The sequence below is a fragment of the Macaca fascicularis genome, chromosome 18, assembly GCF_037993035.2.
Source record: "Macaca fascicularis isolate 582-1 chromosome 18, T2T-MFA8v1.1".
In the NCBI taxonomy this organism is placed as follows: Eukaryota; Metazoa; Chordata; class Mammalia; order Primates; family Cercopithecidae; genus Macaca; species Macaca fascicularis.
This window is the reverse complement of record NC_088392.1, coordinates 35,329,064-35,341,269: the sequence shown is the minus strand read 5'-3', so window position 1 is coordinate 35,341,269 and position 12,206 is coordinate 35,329,064. Positions and strand designations below refer to the sequence as shown.

Genomic DNA, 12,206 nt, shown 5'->3' with positions numbered 1-12,206 from the left:
TTCATTCAGTCTCAATACTTTTTTTTTTTTTTTTAACAGTAGAGCAACTGAGGCTCACAGCAGTTATGTAACCTGCCCAAAGTCACATAGCATGATGGAGAGTCTGGATTGGAGATTTTGTCTGACTGCAACACTCATGTATCAAATCCTATTCAGTTTTGATGTTAAAAATTCTGCGGTTGAATTCGTCACAGTGTATTTAAATAAAACAACAACAAACAAAACACAGCAAACCTTAACATAGTTGCTAATCATATGAGTCTTACAAGGCCACCTCTCTCTTACTATCATTTATACTCTTTCCCACCCCATCACATTAATCATCAGGTCTAGGGATTTGCAATTTTGCTAACAGCCGAACAGAACAAAGATAAAAAGTTAAAATTTGTGATGTTGGCCTCACTCCAAAGCCTTCAAGAAATAAAAAAAAAGTTAGGCCAGGGGCAGTGGCTCATGCCTGTGATCCCAGCACTTTGGGAGGCCTAGGCGGGTGGATCCGGAGTTCGAGATCAGCCTGACCAACATGGCAAAACCTCGTCTCTATTAAATACAAAAAATTAGCTGGGCGGGATGGCGCATGTCTGTTAATCTCAGCTACCTGGGAGGCTGAGGCTGGAGAATCGCTTGAATCCGGGGGGCAGAGGTTGCAGTGAACCGTTATTGCGTCATTGCACTCCAGCCTGGACAACAAGAGCGAAACTCCGTCTCAAAAAAATAAAAATAAAACAAATAGTCACTTGTGCTTTCAATCTCTCTGCTTCCGGCCTCCACCCAGCGGGAAAAACTTCCGCACGTGGACCTCTACGATTCCCTGGCATGCGCGTCACTCTGGGCAACAGGCTGGTCGACCACGACTGCGCAGGCGCGACGTACGGAGCGGCAGGAGACTGCCGCCCCCGGTTTCCCTGGAGACCAGGCGGAAGCGGCCGGAAGTAGCGCTGCGGTTGGCAGCGGCGGGATGGAGAAGCTGGGGGTGGGGCCGGAGGAGGAAGGCGGCGGCGACGAGGGCGACACCGAGGCCTGGCCCATGGAACTGGCGGACGTGGGGGCGGCAGCCAGCTCGCAGGGTGCGCCGCAGCCAGAGGAGCCAGCGGCCTCCTTGGGTGTAAATAAGAAGGGTGGGGCTGGCGGACGCTCTGGGCGGCGGCCACTGGGGCGCGACCGTCCCCGCCCCGCTCGGCCCCTCTAAGAGAGGGCTGCCTCCTTCTGCCTGGTGTTACGCGGCGGGTACCTCTAGAGGAATGGCTTCACTCAGTAGGAGTAGGGTGGGGCGTGTCCACACTACAAATGCGTGTCGAGGGTGCATCTGCATCGTCCTCTGTGAGGGGCCAGGTGGGGCGGGAATCCCTCAGCCAGCCAGACGACAACTGCAGAGGCTTCTGGGCCTTTTAAGTTTGGAGAAGTTGAGGACCTTGTCGCTCATTTGGCAGAAGGTGGGACCTGGTTCTCAGTCTTGGCAGGAAGGGATGGCTTAGAACCTAGGCGGAGTCAGGTCCGCTGTGGTCACGTCTCCGGTGACCCACTTTCCGCTCTGGTCTTTACCTTGTACCGCCCACCTCAGGGCCTGCATGCAAAGGCACCGGTTCTCATTTCCTGCTGGTTTTCTTTCATTCATTAATTTAGAGACAAGGTCTCCTAGCAGCCTCAAACCCCTGGGCTCAAGTGATCCTCTGCCTCAGCCTCTCCCTTCCGAGTAGCTGGGGCAACAGGCACGTGCCACCACACCTGGCTAATTTTCAAATTTTTTTTAGATCAGGTGTTGCTGTGTTGTCCAGGCTGGTTTCAAACTCCAGCCACAAGCGATCCTTTCACCTCAGCTTCGAAAGTGTTGGGATTACAGGAGTTAACCATCGTGCCTGGCCTTTTTAAGTTTTGAAACAGCTTTAGGTTTACTTGAAAGTTGCGGAGCTAGATCCCCCTAGTGTTGACATAAACTCAGTACATTTGTCAAAACTAGGAAATTAACATTGGTATAATACTGTTAACCGAGCTACACGCTTTATTCAGATTTTACCAGTTTTTCTGCTAATGTTCATTTTCTGTTCCAGGATCCCAACAAGAATATTGTATTGTATTTTGCCTGTCTTGTTTTTAGCCAGTGTTGAGAGAAGGAGTCGCCTCTGTCATTCCCTCCCCCGCACATGACCTAACAACTTTTTAAAATCAAAGAACTATTCAGTCTTTCAATTTAGTGAATATTTATTGATGGTCTGTTATGTCCTAGACACTGTTTTAGGCACTGGCGATTTAGCATTAAACCAGGTAATCCTGCTGTCATGGGAGCTAAAAATAGCCCACACTGGTACCCACTGGTTGTCTTTTGCCATTTTGTATTTCAGTTTTTGTTGTTGTTGTTTTAAATGTAAGGGCATGCTGCTTAGAATAATTTTCAAGTTGTGTGAAAACCAATGTCATTTCAACTTTTCTGCCCCTTCTGGTTTACACTAAAAGCTACTATAAACTTTCAGGTGATAGTATCAGCTCTTGCATCATCCATTATTTATCACATTTTTTCCCCTCAAACTTTTTACTATCCTGAGAAAAATGCAGTGCACAAAGAAACAGTAATTAAGAGGACTGAAAACCCTACTCTAAGTAGAGTTTCATGTCTTTGTAATTTCAATGCTTTCACACATAATCCAGGAAAAAACTAACATCGCTCTGCATTCTTCCTTCACAGGTACCATGTTTTAAGGAACTGTGAGTTGCTCAGAGATAATAAGCATCCTGAATTTCTTTTTATTTCTTTGCATATTGTGCAGGAGTTCGTGATCAAGTGTTGCCCACACGAAATTCTTCATCCAGAGTCATAGTACATGTGGATCTGGATTGCTTTTATGCACAAGTAGAAATGATCTCAAATCCAGAGCTAAAAGACAAACCTTTAGGTAATTGTACATTTATAATATTTTTATTGCATAGTGATTAGATTAGCAGCTCATGCTCATTATATACTGATTTATTAACCTTATTAAGAAAGATTTTGGAAGCAGTTCTTACAGTGCTTTATAGCTGGTCATTTTTGCTTCACTACCAAGTGTAAATTTTACAAGCCTCATTTAATAAGTGGTGAATCTGAGAATAGTGTAGTTGGCAGAACAAATGAAGAGAAAGCAGAATAAATTTTACTTTTCTCTGCTGGTTAGTAGCTTAGTTTGCTGGGCAGATTTCTTTTTCTCAGTATTTGAAATTTTACAGGCTTTCCTCTCAAAAAACAACCTCTTATTACATTTTAATGGAAGTGTTCATCTGTCCTTCCCTTTCTGAAATTAACTCTTAAATTGTGTAACGTCTAACAAACTAGTTGGATTTTGAACATAAACCTTAGTTTTACTAAGACAGCAAACTTTCCATAAAAACATAAGCAGCTTTTTAAATAAAAGCCAAAATAAATTTTATATTGGATATTGTTGATATACTGGCTTGTTTTATCATTTTTATTATTCATATTTTAAATTGAGAAAGATAAAGAGATTTTCATGCATGCAGGAAAGATTCTTCCTTTAGTATAAGCATAAAGAACAGTTTTGCTTCACTTGCTGCTACCCTCTTGTGCCCACTTTGGCTTAATAAATCCCAATCCAGCATAGCTGCTTTACTGAAGAACAAAGGGGTGACTAGTTTTTGCTATGCCAAGGTGAGTCTAGGATCTTAAAACCTTCCTAAAGGTTGCCAAGAACTTAGAATCATGGGCCTTAAGTTTTTTCTCCTGAAGGCATTTCTAAGTAGTAGCACTGTGATATAAGATGTTCTGTGGATAATGCTTAATAAAAAAAAGTGTAATTAAGTACGAATGAATGATTATTGGGAAGTGAGGGATGTGAATGCTCCGCGTTTTTTGGGGAAAACTAAAGTAGTCTTTCATTTTTTGTTGTTGTTGTTGAGATGGGTTCTCACTCCAGCCCAAGCTGGAATGCAGTCGTGCGATCTTGGCTCACTGCAGCCTTTGCCTCTGGGTCTCAGGTGATTGTCCTATCTCAGTCTTCCAAGTAGCTGGGACTAGAGGTGTGCGCCACCACACTCGGTTAATTTTTTCGTGTTTTTAGTAGAGACGGGGTTTTACCATGTTGCCCTGGGTGGTCTCGTACTCCTGAACTCAGGCAATCCACCTGCCTTGGCCTCCCAAAGTGCTGGGACTACAGGCGAGAGTCACCGTTCCCGACCAGTAGTCTTTCATTTATACTCAACAAATATATGACAAACTCAGGCTAGTGACATGCAGTGATGAGGCCATATAATGTAATGCTCTATTAAAAAACTCCTTTTTTAGTTAAGAAATCTACCAATCTGATTTTTTTAAATAGTTCACTGTGGAGTCTAAAATTACTACTACCTTTGGTTCCATGATTATATTTTGGGCGTTACCTGATATATGAAAAAACTTTATATAAAAATAACATTTCTTTGCCTTGTTTATGACATCAAAATTTTAGAAACAATGTCTAACAGAGAAATGGACATAACCTTTTTTTTCTACATGTTTGTATTTTACATATTTTAGGTGAACATTACTCTTACAGTGGTAAGCAAGTAATAAACTTGTATAAAAAGAGAAGAGCAAATAATTTTTAGCGCTCTTGAGTCACCAATAAACTAGAACTTTTTATGCAGTCTGTAAATAAATGATTATTTAATCATTTTTGATAGAACAGTTCAATAAGTAGTAGGTAACTATTAGATCCCTAAAAATTGCTGTAGCCCGGCACTTGTTTTATATATTTCATGTACATATTATATTTTATATTGCTTTATATTAGCAAATTACTCAGAAGAGAAGTTGAGTTTTTCTAGCAGCAACCAGTATTTAGTTGTACTCAATTATTTTCATCTGGTTTTTTTTTTGGTAGAACATGCCCTATTATATGGCAATATAAATTAATCTGCTTTTATATTGTATGGAAAAAAAATCCTAGAGAGATTTGGTTTGTATGTTATCACTGAAGATTCCATAGAATATATCGATTTAGGTTCATTTTTACTAAATTTGAGAAATGTAATACACAGATTACCTTTTGTATATGAATAATTGATCTAACTTGTAATTCTGTGTTATTCAGTGTTTTGTTATTTAATAATAACTTTCCTTCTTCAAGGAGACAAAACAACCAGAGATTAAAAGTGGGGTATGGAAAAATAATACATTGGTATATTATAATTCATAATTAGGAGATAGCTTGAAAACCTAATGTTTCTGCATTATAGAAATTTGATTTATGGAGGCTGTGTGTTTTTTTTTTAAATTTATTTATTATTATTATACTTTAAGTGTAGGGTACATGTGCATAACGTGCAGGTTTGTTACATATGTATACTTGTGCCATGTTGGTGTGCTGCACCCATCAACTCGTCATTTACATCAGGTATAACTCCCAATGCAATCCCTCCCCCCGCCCCCCTCCCCATGATAGGCCCCCGTGTGTGATGTTCCCCTTCCTGAGACCAAGTGATCTCATTGTTCAGTTCCCACCTATGAGTGAGAACATGCGGTGTTTGGTTTTCTGTTCTTGTGATAGTTTGCTAAGAATGATGGTTTCCAGCTGCATCCATGTCCCTACAAAGGACACAAATGCATCCTTTTTTATGGCTGCATAGTATTCCATGGTGTATATGTGTCACATTTTCTTAATCCAATCTGTCACTGATGGACATTTGGGTTGATTCCAAGTCTTTGCTATTGTGAATAGTGCTGCAATAAACATACGTGTGCATGTGTCTTCATAGCAGCATAATTTATAATCCTTTGGGTATATACCCAGTAATGGGATGACTGGGTCATATGGTACATCTAGTTCTAGATCCTTGAGGAATTGCCATACTGTTTTCCATAATGGTTGAACTAGTTTACAATCCCACCAACAGTGTAAAAGTGTTCCTATTTCTCCACATCCTCTCCAGCACCTGTTGTTTCCTGACTTTTTAATGATCGCCATTCTAACTGGTGTGAGATGGTATCTCATTGTGGTTTTGATTTGCATTTCTCTGATGGCCAGTGATGATGAGCATTTTTTCATGTGTCTGTTGGCTGTATGAATGTCTTCTTTTGAGAAATGTCTGTTCATATCCTTTGCCCACTTTTCGATGGGGTTGTTTGTTTTTTTCTTGTAAATTTGTTTGAGTTCTTTGTAGGTTCTGGATATTAGCCCTTTGTCAGATGAGTAGATTGCAAAAATTTTCTCCCATTCTGTAGGTTGCCTGTTCACTCTGATGGTAGTTTCTTTTGCTGTGCAGAAGCTCTTTAGTTTAATGAGATCCCATTTGTCAATTTTGGCTTTTGCTGCTGTTACTTTCGGTGTTTTAGACATGAAGTCTTTGCCCATGCCTATGTCCTGAATGGTACTACCTAGGTTTTCCTCTAGGATTTTTATGGTATTAGGTCTAACATTTAAGTCTCTAATCCATCTTGAATTAATTTTTGTATAAGGAGTAAGGAAAGGATCCAGTTTCAGCTTTCTACTTATGGCTAGCCAATTTTTCCAGCACCATTTATTAAATAGGGAATCTTTTCCCCATTTCTTGTTTTCCTGAGGTTTGTCAAAGATCAGATGACTGTAGATGTGTGGTATTATTTCTGAGGCCTCTGTTCTGTTCCATTGGTCTATATCTCTGTTTTGGTACCAGTACCATGCTGTTTTGGTTACTGTAGCCTTGTAGTATAGTTTGAAGTCAGGTAGCATGATGCCTCCAGCTTTGTTCTTTTGACTTAGGATTGTCTTGGAGATGCGGGCTCTTTTTTGGTTCCATATGAACTTTAAAGCAGTTTTTTCCAATTCTGTGAAGAAACTCATTGGTAGCTTGATGGGGATGGCATTGAATCTATAAATTACCTTGGGCAGTATGGCCATTTTCACGATATTGATTCTTCCTATCCATGAGCATGGTATGTTCTTCCATTTGTTTGTGTCCTCTTTGATTTCACTGAGCAGTGGTTTGTAGTTCTCCTTGAAGAGGTCGTTTACATCCCTTGTAAGTTGGATTCCTAGGTATTTTATTCTCTTTGAAGCAATTGTGAATGGAAGTTCATTCCTGATTTGGCTCTCTGTTTGTCTGTTACTGGTGTATAAGAATGCTTGTGATTTTTGCACATTAATTTTGTATCCTGAGACTTTGCTGAAGTTGCTTATCAGCTTAAGGAGATTTTGGGCTGAGACAATGGGGTTCTCTAAATATAGAATCATATCATCTGCAAAGAGGGACAATTTGATTTCTTTTCCTAACTGAATACGCTTGATTTCTTTCTCTTGCCTAATTGCCCTAGCCAGAACTTCCAACACTATGTTGAATAGGAGTGGTGAGAGAGGGCATCCCTGTCTTGTGCCAGTTTTCAAAGGGAATTTTTCCAGTTTTTGCCCATTCAGTATGATATTGGCTGTGGGTTTGTCATAAATAGCTCTTATTATTTTGAGGTACGTTCCATCAATACCGAATTTATTGAGCGTTTTTAGCATGAAGGGCTGTTGAATTTTGTCAAAAGCCTTTTCTGCATCTATTGAGATAATCATGTGGTTCTTGTCTTTGGTTCTGTTTATATGCTGGATTATGTTTATTGATTTGCGAATGTTGAACCAGCCTTGCATCTCAGGGATGAAGCCCACTTGATCATGGTGGATAAGCTTTTTGATGTGTTGCTGAATACGGTTTGCCAATATTTTATTGAGGATTTTTGCATCGATGTTCATCAGGGATATTGGTCTAAAATTCTCTTTTTTTGTTGTGTCTCTGCCAGGCTTTGGTATCAGGATGATGTTGGCCTCATAAAATGCGTTAGGGAGGATTCCCTCTTTTTCTATTGATTGGAATAGTTTCAGAAGGAATGGTACCAGCTCCTCCTTGTACCTCTGGTAGAATTCAGCTGTGAATCCATCTGATCCTGGACTTTTTTTGGTTGGTAGGCTATTAATTATTGCCTCAATTTCAGAGCCTGCTATTGGTCTATTCAGGGATTCAACTTCTTCCTGGTTTAGTCTTGGAAGAGTGTAAGCGTCCAGGAAATTATCCATTTCTTCTAGATTTTCCAGTTTATTTGCATAGAGGTGTTTATAGTATTCTCTGATGGTAGTTTGTATTTCTGTGGGGTCGGTGGTGATATCCCCTTTATCATTTTTTATTGCGTCGATTTGATTCTTCTCTCTTTTCTTCTTTATTAGTCTTGCTAGTGGTCTGTCAATTTTGTTGATCTTTTCAAAAAACCAACTCCTGGATTCATTGATTTTTTGGAGGGTTTTTTGTGTCTCTATCTCCTTCAGTTCTGCTCTGATCTTAGTTATTTCTTGCCTTCTGCTAGCTTTCGAATGTGTTTGCTCTTGCTTCTCTAGTTCTTTTAATTGCGATGTTAGAGTGTCAATTTTAGATCTTTCCTGCTTTCTCTTTTGGGCATTTAGTGCTATAAATTTCCCTCTACACACTGCTTTAAATGTGTCCCAGACATTCTGGTATGTTGTATCTTTGTTCTCATTGGTTTCAAAGAACATCTTTATTTCTGCCTTCATTTCGTTATGTACCCAGTAGTCATTCAGGAGCAGGTTGTTCAGTTTCCATGTAGTTGAGCGGTTTTGATTGAGTTTCTTAGTCCTGAGTTCTAGTTTGATTGCACTGTGGTCTGAGAGACAGTTTGTTATAATTTCTGTTCTTGTACATTTGCTGAGGAGTGCTTTACTTCCAATTACATGGTCAATTTTGGAGTAAGTACGATGTGGTGCTGAGAAGAATGTATATTCTGTTGATTTGGGGTGGAGAGTTCTATAGATGTCTATTAGGTCTGCTTGCTGCAGAGATGAGTTCAATTCCTGGATATCCTTGTTAACTTTCTGTCTCGTTGATCTGTCTAATGTTGACAGTGGAGTGTTGAAGTCTCCCATTATTATTGTATGGGAGTCTAAGTCTCTTTGTAAGTCTCTAAGGACTTGCTTTATTTATTTTTTTTTTTTTGAGACGGAGTCTCGCTCTGTCGCCCAGCCCAGGCTGGAGTGCAGTGGCGCAATCTCGGCTCACTGCAAGCTCCGCCTCCCGGGTTCACGCCATTCTCCTGCCTCAGCCTCCCGAGTAGCTGGGACTACAGGTGCCCACAACCGCGCCTGGCTAATTTTTTGTAATTTTTAGTAGAGACGGGGTTTCACCGTTCTCTCGATCTCCTGACCTTGTGATCCGCCCGCCTCGGCCTCCCAAAGTGCTGGGATTACAGGTGTGAGCCACCGCGCCCGGCCGTAGGACTTGCTTTATGAATCTGGGTGCTCCTGTATTGGGTGCATATATATTTAGGATAGTTAGCTCTTCCTGTTGAATTGATCCCTTTACCATTATGTAATGGCCTTCTTTTTCTCTTTTGGTCTTTGATGGTTTAAAGTCTGTTTTATCAGAGACTAGTATTGCAACCCCCGCTTTTTTTTGTTCTCCATTTGCTTGGTAGATCTTCCTCCATCCCTTTATTTTGAGCCTATGTATGTCTCTGCGTGTGAGATGGGTCTCCTGAATACAGCAGACTGATGGGTCTTGACTCTTTATCCAGTTTGCCAGTCTGTGTCTTTTAATTGGACCATTTAGTCCATTTACATTTAAGGTTAATATTGTTATGTGTGAACTTGATCCTGCCATTATGATATTAACTGGTTATTTTGCTCGTTAGTTGATGCAGTTTCTTCCTAGCCTCGATGGTCTTTCCATTTTGGCATGTTTTTGCAATGGCTGGTACTGGTTGTTCCTTTCCATGTTTAGTGCTTCCTTCAGGGTCTCTTGTAAGGCAGGCCTAGTGGTGACAAAATCTCTAAGCATTTGCTTATCTGTAAAGGATTTTATTTCTCCTTCACTTATGAAACTTAGTTTGGCTGGATATGAAATTCTGGGTTTAAAATTCTTTTCTTTAAGAATGTTGAATATTGGCCCCCACTCTCTTCTGGCTTGTAGAGTTTCTGCCGAGAGATCTGCTGTTAGTCTGATGGGCTTCCCTTTGTGGGTAACCCGGCCTTTCTCTCTGGCTGCCCTTAAGATTTTTTCCTTCATTTCAACTTTGGTGAATCTGGCAATTATGTGTCTTGGAGTTGCTCTTCTCGAGGAGTATCTTTGTGGCGTTCTCTGTATTTCCTGGATTTGAATGTTGGCCTGCCCTACTAGGTTGGGGAAGTTCTCCTGGATGATATCCTGAAGAGTGCTTTCCAACTTGGTTCCATTTTCCCCCTCACTTTCAGGCACCCCAATCAGACGGAGATTTGGTCTTTTTACATAATCCCATACTTCTTGCAGGCTTTGTTCATTTCTTTTTCTTCTTTTTTCTTTTGGTTTCTCTTCTCGCTTCATTTCATGCATTTGATCCTCAATCGCTGATACTCTTTCTTCCAGTTGATCGAGTCGGTTACTGAAGCTTGTGCATTTGTCACGTATTTCTCGTGTCATGGTTTTCATCTCTTTCATTTCGTTTATGACCTTCTCTGCATTAATTATTCTAGCCATCAATTCTTCCACTTTTTTTTCAAGATTTTTAGTTTCTTTGCGCTGGGTATGTAATTCCTCCTTTAGCTCTGAGAAATTTGATGGACTGAAGCCTTCTTCTCTCATCTCGTCAAAGTCATTCTCCGTCCAGCTTTGATCCGTTGCTGGCGATGAGCTGCGCTCCTTTGCCAGGGGAGATGCGCTCTTATTTTTTGAATTTCCAGCTTTTCTGCCCTGTTTTTCCCCATCTTTGTGGTTTTATCTGCCTCTAGTCTTTGATGATGGTGATGTACTGATGGGGTTTTGGTGTAGGTGTCCTTCCTGTTTGATAGTTTTCCTTCTAACAGTCAGGACCCTCAGCTGTAGGTCTGTTGGAGATTGCTTGAGGTCCACTCCAGACCCTGTTTGCCTGGGTATCAGCAGCAGAGGCTGCAGAAGATAGAATATTTCTGAACAGCAAGTGTACCTGTCTGATTCTTGCTTTGGAAGCTTCCTCTCAGGGGTGTACTCCACCCTGTGAGGTGTGGGGTTTCAGACTGCCCCTTGTGGGGGATGTCTCCCAGTTAGGCTACTCAGGGGTCAGGGACCCACTTGAGCAGGGAGTCTGTCCCTTCTCAGATCTCAACCTCCGAGTTGGGAGATCCACTGCTCTCTTCAAAGCTGTCAGACAGAGTCGTTTGCGTCTGCAGAGGATTCTGCTGCGTTTGTTATTGTTTACTGTGCCCTGTCCCTAGAGGTGGAGACTACAGAGACAGGCAGGTTTCGTTGAGCTGCTGTGAGCTCCACCCAGTTCAAGCTTCCCAGCAGCTTTGTTTGCCTACTTAAGCCTCAGCAATGGCAGGCGCCCCTCCCCCAGCCTCGCTGCTGCCTTGCCGGTAGATCACAGACTGCTGTGCTAGCAATGAGGGAGGCTCCGTGGGTGTGGGACCCTCCCGGCCAGGTGTGGGATATGATCTCCTGGTGTGCCTGTTTGCTTAAAGCGCAGTATTGGGGTGGGAGTTACCCGATTTTCCAGGTGTTGTGTGTCTCAGTTCCCCTGGCTAGGAAAAGGGATTCCCTTCCCCCTTGCGCTTCCCAGGTGAGGCAATGCCTCGCCCTGCTTCAGCTCTCCCTGGTCGGGCTGCAGCAGCTGACCAGCACCGGTCGTCGGGCACTCCCCAGTGAGATGAACCCAGTACCTCAGTTGAAAATGCAGAAATCACCGGTCTTCTGTGTCGCTCGCGCTGGGAGTTGGAGACTGGAGCTGTTCCTATTCGGCCATCTTGCTCCTGGAGGCTGTGTTTTTTGAGACAGGGCTTTTGCTTCTTATCAAAACTGTCTTACAACTTAGACAAATGTAATATGGAATTAATAATGTCTTTAAATGTTTCTTCAATTGTGCTTGAGTTTCTCCTAAAATATTTTTATAGGGGTTCAACAGAAATATTTGGTGGTTACCTGCAACTATGAAGCTAGGAAACTTGGAGTTAAGAAACTTATGAACGTCAGAGATGCAAAAGAAAAGTGTCCACAGCTGGTATTAGTTAATGGAGAAGACCTGACCCGCTACAGAGAAATGTCTTATAAGGTTACAGGTACAAATGATAAGCATTAGCATTAATTTTTATGTACGATGCCTGTTCATTACATGAATTTTTTAGTAAATGTAAAAATAACATAAGATGCTTTTTCCTAATAACTTCTTATTTTGGGTCTTGTCAACTTTAAAAATTATGTAAAAGGATAACTGTATGCTGTGAATAGTATTTTTAAGAAGATGTATAGTTGGAAGAAATTTTAACCCTGTT

The 12,206-nt window shown here is 41.4% G+C and overlaps 1 protein-coding gene across 4 annotated transcripts in view; it reads left to right on the top strand.

The window, feature by feature from the left end:
* Nucleotides 1–928: 928 nt before the first annotated feature.
* Nucleotides 929–12,206, top strand: part of POLI (DNA polymerase iota) — a 32,397-nt gene continuing 21,119 nt past the window's right edge. The window contains exons 1-3 of one of the 4 annotated variants that reach the window (XM_005586662.4): nucleotides 929–1,067; nucleotides 2,763–2,888; nucleotides 11,829–11,993. In XM_005586662.4, coding sequence (XP_005586719.3) covers nucleotides 959–1,067; nucleotides 2,763–2,888; nucleotides 11,829–11,993 — 400 coding nt within the window. In that variant the 5' untranslated portion in view covers nucleotides 929–958. Of the gene's footprint in view, nucleotides 1,434–2,762; nucleotides 2,889–11,828; nucleotides 11,994–12,206 lie in introns of all 4 variants that reach the window. The other 3 variants (XM_015439976.3, XM_005586663.4, XM_045378237.2) reach the window with 3 other exon arrangements.